We start from the raw sequence: 13,212 nt of genomic DNA, 5'->3' as shown, positions 1-13,212 counted from the left end.
TTAAGAGGGCAGTGTAGCTATTACAATTACACACACACACGTGTATAAATAAAAAAAATAAATGTATATACCATATATATATATATATTATTACTTTACATATATATATACATAATATAATATAGATATATATTATATCTTATAGATATATAAATATATACATATATATATATATATATATATATATCTATATTTATAATATATAATATATATATACTATATTATATATACTAATATTATATATATATAATATATAATATATATCTTATATATAATTAATAATTATATTATATATATATATATATTATATGATATATATATATATATATTAATATATAATATATATATATATATATATATCTATATTAGCTATTATATACTATAATATAATATATATATATTATAGTATATATATATATATATATATATACATGCATATACATACCACACAGATATATATCATAATATATATTATTAATATATATATATATTATATTATATATATATATATATATTATATTATATATATTAATGTACACACACACACACACGCAAGACGAACATATTTTTTTTTACTCCACATCAAACCAGTACATATTTCGAAGCAACCAAACTTCCTCATGCTATTAAAACTCCATTTTATAACATTTTCACCCCTGGGATGGGGATTTAAACCAATTCCATGAAACGGAAAAATTCCAAGTCCAGTGTCATACCATTTGAGCAACATAGGCCTAGTAAACTCGGTTAAAGGGACGAGATACTAGTGATAGGCTTACCTGAATCAATAGTAACATTATAAAGATTTTTTGTCGGTATGGTATCGTTTAGATTTCGGGCATACATAGGACAGTAATGGGGTAATTCGTGCCTAAGGTTTCTGGCAAAATCATTGTGCTGTTGAGGTGACGAACAAATTCTTGCAGTTTTTTTTTATGATAAAATACTGTTGCATATATTCACCCACTTCTTACACAGTTAAATCTTCTTGTGGGAAACTGTGAAATCTAATTTTTCACTAACAACATTTATATTGTTCTTATAAAGAGTTGGAGCACCCATATATAACACATATCACCCTGATGAATCTTTCCTCACAAATGAAAACATAAGTAGTAAACATCCGCGAAAACGAGGGATATATTTCTCGCCTATGTGTCGCCTGGCTGAACTTCAGCCAAGCGACAACATTAATGTTCTTCTGACTTAATCTTTCTCGCGAAAACTGGATATGTGATGTTAACATTCAGAATGTAAGGTTTTTCTAGAGCCTGCTTCCACCTTTCCTTATCTACCAAATCAGGGTTAGCTACATCATTCAGGAATGTGAAGGATTCATACAGTCTTGCTAAAGAGAAAGGTGACATTTCACAGCATTTGCTGGCCCTAGGAAATCAAGGTGATTGCAACACTCAATGTACTTCATTAAACCTCTTTCGGATTTGCTCCACCATGAAACTTCTGAAAACTACTCTAACCTGCCTAGTTCCATTGGGGTCTTCCTTGTTACACTCAAAAAGAGTGTCCGTTGCAGCCACTCCAAAATAAATGTGATCAATGTCTACATGGTTCTTTGGGGCATAAATGTCTACACTGAAAGGATTTCCATGTCTTACAACGTCTATTTCCAGAAAATCACACTGTATCTTTTTGAAGAGCTTGGTAACCTTTCCACGTAAAAGGTGAAGAGCAGGCTCAATTCTCTGAAACAAGGTGTTGAATGCATTCAGCCGTCATAGTTGGAAACTTATAAATTCCAGTTGAGCTTGCATGAAATTGTTCTTTAATGCTTGCAGGATTGTTGTAAAGGTATTTGATGGATCTTTCTTCTCTGCTACTAGGTTGGTGAAATATAGCAAAAGAGCTGGCCATTGCTCTAAGAGCCTGTTTGCTACATTTTGCAGTACTGCCAACGTGTTTGCGATAGGCTTAGAAGCTGGTGAATGGGAACATTGCAGAAAGTTTGGAATTCTTCCAAGCTATGAGTTCTTTGGCTTGACAGACTAAAGTGCGCGTGGATATTTTGCAACATGTCCTCCAAAGACACAGACATTTTCAAACAGGCATAAGAAGCACACAAGTGTATCTTGTGGCAACTACATCTTATTGCAACTAGATGAGGAAGATCTGTTTTTAACAGGACACCACACTTTCCTTTTCTCCAAACATGACACTGGTAGTAACCGATGAGTATCCAATTATATTATTCATAGGGATGCCCTTCTCAGTTATTGAATGCTTAATTGCACTGTACAGTCCCACTGCTGTACAACTGTGTACTGGGATAAGATAAAAAAAAACCTGTGTTACGGGATCCATAGTATCATCATCAAAGTATGTCACTACAATTCCAAGTTGTTTTTCAGAGGAAACATCAATTGTTTTATCTGGTATTATGGTGTGAATTTGGAATGTCTTAAGTTTCATTATCAGCTGTTTTTCAAAATAAAGTCCAAGTCATTATCTGAGTATATTGACACACTTGGTGTCATTAAGTTGAATCTGTGCTAAAGCTGTCTTTTCAGCTGTGTTTGTTGGAGCTCGTGACTGAATTAGACGTAATAGTGAACCTGCCGGTGAGAAAGGAAGATTGTGTTCAGTTTTGAAAGCTGATAACTGCAAGTCAGTGTTTTCCTTATAAATTCCTGGGTTGGGTTGGGTTGCGTACTAAAAACATCCTTAACAGAAATACTGCTTTGCTTGGCTTTCATGTTGTTATTATATATCTGAGACTGTGCTTGATTAAATAGGATCGATGACTATTGCATGTTGAACACCTAGCTTCTTGACAGAGATGTGTATTCCTGGTTATAGAAGTTCATCTCGACATGGTTCGGAAGTCACGTAAAGCCGTTGGTCCCGTTGCTGAATAACCACTGGTTCCATGCATTTTGTTGTTGTCAATCAACCTTTAAATTCTTCCTGTGATATCCACCCAGAGTGAAATTTCCTGACTTCATGTTTAGAATTCTTTGGGGCAGGTTTAGTGCCCCATCACTAGATGAGAAATCTAGATTAACAGTAGTGCCACAGGTAGTGGTAATTGCCATTGTCACAACACCTAATAGTCGGCTTACAACCAGATAGGTCTCCTCATTAACCTTTGATTAAAAAATAAGAATGTAAAAGATAGCCTTCCAAGTTCCAAATCTCTTAACAGAAAACATATGGACACCCTGCATGTAGTGTTCATTGCAATCAACTTGAACCAGCATGGCTTTTTATGCAACTTTTTTTTTCCCTCTACAATGCGTCGCTAAACTAAAGTATTACCCCACAACCCCCAAAACATGGATAAACTACGCACATACCCTGCTCAAAGCCATATCCTATAACACTGCACATTTAGATAATTCATTTCAGCCTGGCAAAATCACACAAACTTTGTACATACAGCCTAGGTCTAGGCTCCATGAATTGTCATGATTAACTATACCTAGCCTATCATTGCTAAAACAGTCCTCCTGAGAGCTTATTTTGCTGAGTGCGACTAGCTTAGCAACAAGTGTACATTATATTTATTGTGAGAGAGACTGAGGTTAAACACTCATTAAGATTCAAATGTGAATATGAACTTACCAAATGGGAATGGGATATCGACTCGTGACTAGCAGACTTTGTGACTCACTCAGGATTCTTGCAGGAAAACTGTAAACTATGCATTGCTGAGTTTATCTTCATTGTGATCGGCTGAGAGGCGATAATGAGTTGAGTTGAAACCAACTTACTCCAGTAGCCAAATGAAAACCACTGTTGTAAAATGTACAGAAAGTTTTTTTCCCTTCTTTTTTTACATTCCTTGTTCATTCTAGACATAGAAATAATAAAGTTAATATATATTAAGGAATTTCATACGATATCCCCAAGTTTCCACCCAAAATTCCCCAAAAATGCAATTTTCCCATGTTTTCTCCACATGTAGTCTAAATTCCCAATTTGGGGACAAATTCTCCAAAAGTGAGAACACTGGGCTGAACTAGACGCCATTTGCACATCAGCGTTGAAAACGGGCAAGCTTTCATTCAAATGCCTAAATATCCCCCCTGAACAACATCAGACTTTCTGTAACGTGAAATCGCCCATCACTAAATCACATTAATATGAGACTTTTCTAGGTGTAAAAAAAAAGATAATAACTGTCCTTCGATGGAGATTGTGCCCCTCGGACAGCAACATAAATTATTGTGGGCTATGGTTTGCTCGATCAGTACCCCGAACACGTGTGAACTATTGGCAAGTTTCCAGGCCTCTACAACAATGGTCATTGTTAAGATATGATTTTGGAACAATTTACCGACAGGAAATAATGTATATGAGGAAAATACAAATATTCCTTCAGTTCAGCAGTTACTCGTTCGCAGAACGAAAATCTCTAACCTGAATCAAACATTTCATTGCGGGTCTATCTGGAAAATACAGACCTAAAAGGTCCTATTAGTTCTTATGTATTAAGTAAATGGCAAGAAAGGTGGACTTCTCTTCTTGCCAATAATAGTAAGTATAGAAATATTAGGAAAAATGTACCGCCGTGACCTTCGTCATTCCAGCTTGACAGACGAACAGAGGTTATTTTAACGAGATTAAGGATTGGGCACACTTATTTAACCCACCAATTTATTTTAGAAGGAAGCAGCCCACCAGTTTGTGCTTACTGCGATGAGATCCTAACAGTGGAGCACATTCTGATGGTTTGCCCCAGATATTTTAACCCAAGGGAAAGAGATATCCAGTGTAAATCCCTCTCAAATATCTTGGGAGATGAAACAGATATTTCTGCTCTCATCTCCTTTTAAAAGTGTATAAATTTTTTTTGATAACATTTAGATAATTATTTATATATCATATACAGATTTTTAGAGACATTAAACTATTTTTAATATTTATTACACCATTCATTAAACTTTATATTTTCATTTAATTTATTAGTCACATCTAATTTTATGAATCATTTCTTTCACTAATTCATTCATTTATTTACCATAATTCAATTTATTTAACCTTCATTACGGCGCTGAATGGCCTTCTTGGCCCCAGTGCCTGGCCTTTAGCCTTAAATATCATTCATCCATCCATCTGGAAAATGGCGCTTGGTAACTGTCCTATGATGTAAGGAAATTGCTATTGAAAAAATAACAAATATTCCTTCCTGTAAAGTTAGTTTTTGTTTTACTTTAGAGTAATTGGTTAGATTAAAATCCAAGTAACGACTGCAGGTCCTACTGAGTACCTATAATCGTCAAGCTACGTGCGGAATTGTACAGCTGTCATAGATAGTAGGTTTGAAGTTCATTTTTTTATTTGTGTGATTTGAAGGAAAAAGTGATGTAAATTTAACAGCTTTACTGTTGGCTTAGACCGTGGTTTTGTCGGGTCATTCGGGACACCTGTGATCGTTAGTTAATAAGCGCACTTTGATAGTTATTGCTCTGGACTCTGACATGCAGTCTCGAAAAGGATTTTTTTATTCTGGGAAAACATTTTAGAAGGCTTCTTTGTATATTTAGTAGTGTTATTACGATTTCTAACACATTTGCTGTTAAGATGCCATTTCATGATGTTTTTATCCTAATGGAACAGACAAAATGAAGGAAAGTACAGCCAGCAACAAAACCGGCGTCGCCCCGCCAAACCTGGCTTGGAGAGATTATGCCCTTCTTGCCCTGAAAGGTGGCCCGCGTTCAAACAGCCAGTACACAGGTAGAATGGTTCGAATGGGAGGAGGAGGGAAATTACTGTAATCAGGGAAAGAAATGCAATAATGAATGAAATATATTTGGACAGAGATAAGAAAAAAAAAAGAGAAGAGAGAGAGAAAAAGAGAGAGAGACTGAGCTTTTATTCCTGTTTAGTTATTAATCTAATGGATATATTTGAGACCTTCTGCTTTAAGAAATGTTATTGTATATATTTTGAAAAATAATTATTATGAAATCTTATCACATCGTATCATTGTAAATCATTATATAGGGTGGGCCAAAAGTAGCCTCACAGTTACTTCATGAACTGTTTCTCATTCAAAGTACTCTTCAATAGAAAATTAATACTCTGCCATTAATACATGCTACTTATTTTCATCCTTTTCATGTCACTCATTCTTAAATATGCCACTTATTCATGTCTGAAAAATTTTAAGCGTTTAATAAATTATTTTTTATTCTGTTTTGTCTGTGAGGCTACTTTTGGCCCACCCTGTATTTTCTATATAAAAAAACCTTAAATATTATTGGAATTGACTATTCATATTAATATTATTCAGACGGAAATATCCTTTTTCATTATCTATAGCAGCTGTATTCTCTCTCTCTCTCTCTCTCTCTCTCTCTCTCTCTCTCTCTCTCTCCTTGCACGTTTGACGGCAATGCCGCCTCACTGCTGAGGTGTCATCGCAGAGTCAAATCATTGCAGAAGGGTTTTGTTTAACCAGCAGTGAGCGCCTTCCCTCTGTTCATTGGCACTGCTCACCATAACAACACTTCTTAGAATTCCTTGAAGCAGGTTTCCATTTGTAGTTCGTCTTCCCGAGGATCCCTCAAATGAACACTGACAATTTCACCTTGCACAAAATCGGTTTATTGATGATCTTCTAATAGCTTCTGTCTCATTTGCTCGATCTTCTTTTGTCTCTTAGGAAATCAGAGTTTTTCTTTTTCTATCGATGTTCTTGCTATCCTTCCGTTTGATTTTTCTTTGGTTTATTTTGCTTTCCTCCAGCGCCTCTCATTTCCGCTTCCTGGACTCCTTCGTGTATCCAGTCTTCCCTTATTTCTCGTCTCCTTGTATTCTTCTCTGCAGACCTTCATGCATCCTTTTTCTGCTTTCTGTCAGCCTTTCTGTCAGCCTTCCTCCTCCTCTTCAGTATCTACAACTAATGCCATCTGAATTTCTTCTTAGTACCTATAGGAACTTTCTTTTTGACCTCTCGCCTCCCTGGAGCCTCCTGTCCTCTGTCTTTTCTAAGTGAGCAGTTATGCCGTGTTTGACATTCTCAGGATTCTTTTTTTTTTTTAACTCCTCCAGAGTATTCCGTCCTGCACCTGCAAAAGTAGCCTATCTCTTCCATCTGCTTCAGAAATTTTTATTAACTCTCTCTCTCTCTCTCTCTCTCTCTCTCTCTCTCTCTCTCTCTCTCTCTCCTTGCGCTTTTAACAGCATGATGCCTCACTGCTGGGGTGTCATCACAGGGCCAAATCATTGCAGAGGGGTTTTGTTTAGCCAGCAATGAGCGCCTTCCCTCTGCTCATTGGCACTGCTCACCAAAAAAAATGCTGTAGTTCTGGAAGTTTTGTATCGCTCCAACTCTGAATTTATATATATTCAGAATTTCGGAATATATATATATTTAGAATTTCCTGACATGGTTTTATCGCTCCAACTCTGAATTTATATGTATTCAGAATTTCTGAATATATATATATTTAAATTTCCTGACATGGCTTTATCGCTCCAACTCTGAATTTATATATATTCAGAATTTCTGAATATATATAAATTTAGAATTTCCTGACATGGTGTTATGCTTTTCAACTTCCTTTTGAACAATAACTTGTTTGTGGACGGTCCTCTGACTGCTTGTACTATGTTGTTTTCACATTTTGGAGGGTTCCTTATATGTATCAGACATTTGGTTTCCTCCAAAAACTGGGTTTTTATTCCTTGTTGTGTTTGATGGTAGACTCTTTCGTGGAGGGTGAGTAAAAGAGCTTGAAGCGGAAGGTTGGTCTGAGAATCTGCCGGAGGCTTCGACTCGTCTCTTCTCGATTTCGAAGTCTTCCTCCTTCCTTGGAGACAGACGGAGACAGTGTGTTCGTTCGTTCGTCCTCTTCCATGTGTGTCTTGAAGGGCGCTTTCCGGTTAGGATTCTTGAGGACTTGGGAAGCCTTTCAACCTCTTGAGTTCCGCCACCTTAAGGTCACACTGGAGTCGACGCTTTTCCTTCGTGAGGTCTTCCACTTCCTTCAGCAGGCGCTAGAACCTGAGCTCGAGGTCTTTCCTTTCGGATTCGCGCTGCCTCGGTCGCGTCATTTTGTTCCTGGATGAGCCTCGCCATCCCGCGGATGCGTTTAGATTCGGTTCCTGAGCTGGCTTGGGCTTTCTTTCTCCTTCTGTCGGAGGAGCTTCACAGACCTTTGAAGCTGGCATTTTGCCTTTGCTAACTGCACAGACAGATCCCTCACAAAATGCATCGTTTTTCTGCCCAATTTCCTTTGTGTTGTACTTCATCTTGTGATTTTCTTCTGTGATCTTGAGGATCTTGTTTTCCACCTGTTGTTTCTCCCTCTTTATCGTTCTCCTTCTTCAGAAACAACTTTTCAGCCTCGAGCGAGTGGGCTCTCTCTCGCCAGGCCAGCTATTGCAACACCTCATGAGCGATCTGTCCAACGCCTTCATAGTAGTCTATCTCTGCTGCAAATGACGATTTATGATGTCAAGTTCACCTGCTGAATGGTGTCTCGCATGGCCTCAATTCTCTCGTCCAGTTCCTTTTCCTTGGGCTCTTCAGCTCCATCATCAGAGATCTACATCCTCACCAGTGAATATGCCGCTACAGCAAACAAGATGACTATTCCTGCGTCAGACTTCTCTCAGTAAATCGCTGGACATGTGGACAACAACGTCCGAACAACAGCTGCTGCCGAGGCCAGACAAGGCCATATTTTCTTCAAACTGGAATCCATATCTGCAGGGGCCATACCCAGTTCTTACACACACTCCTCTTTCTCGATTCTTCATTGAGTTTCTATATATCATGAGAGATTTCGATTTGTCAAAATATATCAGGAAGTATTTTGAAAGATTTGGATAATGTCTTGGGTCTCTTGGTGTTATAAATTGCTGAAATAATTCTCTCTCTCTCTCTCTCTCTCTCTCTCTCTCTCTCTCTCTCTCTCTCTCTCTCTCTCTCTCTCTCTCTCTCTCTCTCTCTCTCTCTCTCATCCTGCCCCGAAAGCCGGAAATTCTTCATTTTTTCCTTCATTTACGTTTAAGGCTTTGCAGTGACAAGCGTAATCTTAGAGTATTAAGGAATATATAGAGAGAGATGGATTGCATTTTAGCGCAGAAAAACAGTGTATTGGTATATATGTGAAATCACTCCGTTTGGACCAGAAAATCTAATGTTTTTACCATAACCTTTTTTCGTGTAATTAAGGAATTTGTATTATACTCTCTATCTATCTATCTATCTATCTATATATATTGTATATTATATATACATACATATATATTATATATATATATATTATATATAATATATAAATATTATATATTAAACACACAACTTATGAAAGAGAGAGAGAGAGAGAGTGTGTCTGCGGTGTTTTTCTTTGAGTTTATCATAATTCACAAAGTTAAGATTAGAAGAGGACTGATGTGATTTGTAATATTTTTATAAGTCCAGAAAAGGGATGAGTTTGTCATATTATTCTATGTCATGTAATACTTATAGCAGAAAATATTCCCGTATAAACAAGGGTTGAGTTTGTGATATTTGTTAAACATATAATTATAAAGAAATAAATACCATTTGTCAGTATTACTATAATATAATGAAAGTCTATTTCAGAATCTTTACTCTTCTCTTTTGTCCTTCTACAAAGAAACAGGAAAAATCTGAATATGTTTTGTAACTCATAAGGCTTCACTATACCCCCTCCAACCCCCTTAAGGAGTTTCGTAATTTATGAAGGGCTCCTAATTGGTTGTTTCAAAATGTGTGATCCACAGTTTGGCTCTTTATCCCTTCTGCGGTTTCTTGTCAGGAAATCTTAAACACAAAATTCACAAAAATCATTTCTGAATTTCCCATGTCACATTATTAACGACAGGCTTCCTGCACTGACCTGCAGACATTTTCAAGGTATATTTGGGGTTACTCACAGATCTTATAAGAGAAACTATTTGTTTAATTACAGTATAAATTTAATTGCAATCTGCATGAATTCATATTTATACAGTTGTGATTCAAGAGAGAGGACGTCCACTCTATGCAATTTACAGAACTAAATCAAGGTATCTGAACCATGACATAAAAGCTATTTGAACATCTTCAAGTACAATTATTACTAGGAGGTACATATATAAAGCAATGTAACAATCCACAGTTATACAGACCTATAATTCAATGTGCTTATTTACATTGTACAGTCTAAGGTAGGCTAGCTTGTAAGAATAACTTAACTTTCATAACTAGACAAGACTTGAGCTGTGGAGAGGGACAGATGAAAACAATAACCTATTCTTGAAGGTTGCCAAGTTAGGCTACTATTGCTAAGCTAAGGTAGGCTACCTTTAGTTATTTGATGATCAACCCTGGTAGACTATCTCGTTTGTAAAGTTTACTTTCGGACTAGCTAGTTTGTTAAGTTCACTGTGTCCCAGCTAGTTGGTTAAATTTACTTGTAGATGAGCTAGTTAGTACAGTTTACATTTAAAACTATAATGAAGTATGAATTTGGAGTATTCTTTAGGGTAAAAATGATAGTGGTAAAATTGAAGAATACCTTACTACCTTTTAGTGTTCTGGCAGATCAACTTCAGCTGATACAAGGGGTTTTAAGAACTTATTGATAAAAAGATAACAGCATAACACTTCATTAAGACTTCAAACTGCAGTAGGCCTAGGGCCAGGTCTCAAGATACAATGTATAGAAAGACCTGAATGCAAGACTAGAAATATAGTCCTCAACTCTAGTTACTAATTGGGATGATAAAATGAAGAATTTAAATTTTGTTGCTTATAACAATCATATATTTAATGAATACGTCCCATTCTAATTTTTTTAGATTATTGCTTTTGTCATCCATATTATTGTAAACTATTATCAATCAAATGCAGTCACGTTTAATGTATTTTTAAATATGTCAATGTACGGCAATATTACCGGTGATGATATTCCTAGATGGGCAATTTTCCCAGTGGCAGTAGTCTTAGTGACGTGTGTATATCTATATATATATATATATATATATATATATATATATATATATATATATATATATATATATATACACATATATATATATATATGTTTATATATACATACATATACACACACATATATATATATATATATATATATATATATATATATATAAAATTTATATATATATTTATATATACATATATATTTTCTTATATATATGTATATACATATATGTATACACTTTTAGGACAGTTTTTTTCTCATATAATTTTCGCTAAAAGCAATTGCTTTAGTGGCATCAGTGAAGATACCTGCAAGAAATTTATTGATGCCACTAAAGCAATTGCTTTTAACGAAAATTATATATGTATATGTATATGTATATATACATGATCACATCACCGTGATTCATATGTATGCATTAAGCTACAAATGTCCTTTAACATCTAATTCGCTCTACCTCAGAATTAATATATTTTCATATATGTTACCTGAAAGGGAATTTTTAGTTGATAATAATTTCGTCGGCTCCTGGGCGCGAACCTAGGAACCAAGAAATCAGGACGCCCAGTGAAGCGCCGAATCCAAAACAACGATTTGTAGGTGAGAGGCGGCGTTAACTCATATCCTCTCGTGGTAGCTGTGTGGTTAAAGGTGCTTCACTGTACGTCCTGATTTCTGGGTTCCAAGGTTCGCGCCCGGGAGCCGACGAAATTATTATCAACTAAAAATTCCCCATCAGTTAACATATATTACATATAGCTAAGACGTGACCGATCTGCTCCAGGTCTAAAGACTGTCACCGAATAATTTGAGACACTAAATAATATGCTAATAGTGTACGGTTTTGCAACACCTACATCCTTTATACCCTACCATCATTATATTAATGCAACGATGCACACATTCACTGTATTTCATTTCACATTACTCTCACCAAGAGTTTCAGAAACAATATAATAAATATGTTAAAATATGGGAAATATAGCAAATTAAAATACTTTCTATAAGTAGTCTAGATGGTTGCGAGGGGTGGAGCCAAGTGGCCCGTCACACTCAAATACTGGTAATTCAACCAAGTTATGCCATAAATACAAATCCTGTAGTACTAGATTAGCATATCCAGTAACAAGTTCTTAGCATATATTAATTAATAAAATAATACCTTTGCAAAATTGATGCTTTGATGACTCACACAACCCACGGCTATAAAACCTGGTGTTTAACATCTTTGTGACTAGATTCGTATATTATAGGTAATACAGGTAATTATAGTCCAGTCAATCTAGAGCGACTAGATTCGTATATTATTGGTAATACAGGTAATTATAGTCCAGTCAATCTAGAACAAAGTAGATGCAGCCAAGCACGAGTTGGTAGAGTAGGGATTTACGGTTTCGTGATCCTTGGCCACATCCAAATAACATAAAACGTTTATTATTATTCAAATAATGGATCCAGGTGATTTAAGATGGAGGACAGAACGACAAATGGAGAGAGAGAGAGAGAGAGAGAGAGAGAGAGAGAGAGAGAGAGATGCTTATAGGATAATGAAAAAGAAGGATATTTCCGTCTGAATAATATTAATATGAATAGTCAGTTCCAACAATATTTAAGGCTTTTTTTTTACATAGAAAATAATAACAATTTAAAACAATACCATAAGATAAGATTTCATAATCATTATTTACCAAAAATATACAACATATTTCTTAAAGCAGGTCTCAAATATATCCTCGTATTCTCTCTCTCTCTCTCTTCTCTTTTCTTTTCTCTCTCTCTTCTCTTCTCTATTTTCCGTTTCTCTCTCTCTTCTCTTCTCTCTCTCTCTCTCTCTCTCTCTCTCTCTCTCTCTCTCTCTCTCTCTCTTTGTGTGTCTGTCCATATATTTAATTCGTTATTGTATTTCTCTACCTGATTACCGTAATTTCCCTCCTCCTCTCATTCAAACAATTCTACCTATGTAGTGGTTGTTTGAATGAAGGCCACCTTTCAGGGCAAGAAGGGCATGATCTCTCAGAGCCAGGTTTGCCGGGGCGACGCCGGTTTTGTTGCTGGCTGTACATTTTCTAATTTATTATGGGTTCTCTATAAAGAGCGTGCAGCCTGCAAGCTTTTCCTCGAAGGACTGAGAGTAAGTTCACCTAGATATATCTCAAAAACTTTTAAGACAATTTGTCAGAATTTATTTTTCTGACTAACGTGTCCTCAACCCGGCTCCTCACTGCATGTCCCGACATCTCTGTCCTTCAGATCCCATTCTGTTTTTCAGCCACAGCTAGGATACCAT

General features: G+C 35.9%; 1 protein-coding gene across 3 annotated transcripts in view; it reads left to right on the top strand.

Moving 5' to 3' along the window:
• LOC135216417 (2-amino-3-ketobutyrate coenzyme A ligase, mitochondrial-like) overlaps window positions 1–13,212 on the top strand; it is a 70,434-nt gene that overhangs the window by 19,168 nt on the left and 38,054 nt on the right. For 2 of the 3 annotated variants that reach the window (XM_064251763.1, XM_064251761.1), the window contains exon 1: window positions 5,568–5,697. The exons of the other annotated variant lie outside the window; for it this stretch is intronic. In XM_064251763.1, the coding sequence (XP_064107833.1) occupies window positions 5,583–5,697 (115 nt within the window). In that variant the 5' untranslated portion in view covers window positions 5,568–5,582. Of the gene's footprint in view, window positions 1–5,567; window positions 5,698–13,212 lie in introns of those variants that run through there. 3 annotated transcript variants of the gene reach the window in all.

Source organism: Macrobrachium nipponense, chromosome 6, assembly GCF_015104395.2.
Source record: "Macrobrachium nipponense isolate FS-2020 chromosome 6, ASM1510439v2, whole genome shotgun sequence".
Lineage (NCBI taxonomy): Eukaryota > Metazoa > Arthropoda > Malacostraca > Decapoda > Palaemonidae > Macrobrachium > Macrobrachium nipponense.
This window is presented reverse-complemented; position numbering and strand designations above follow the sequence as displayed.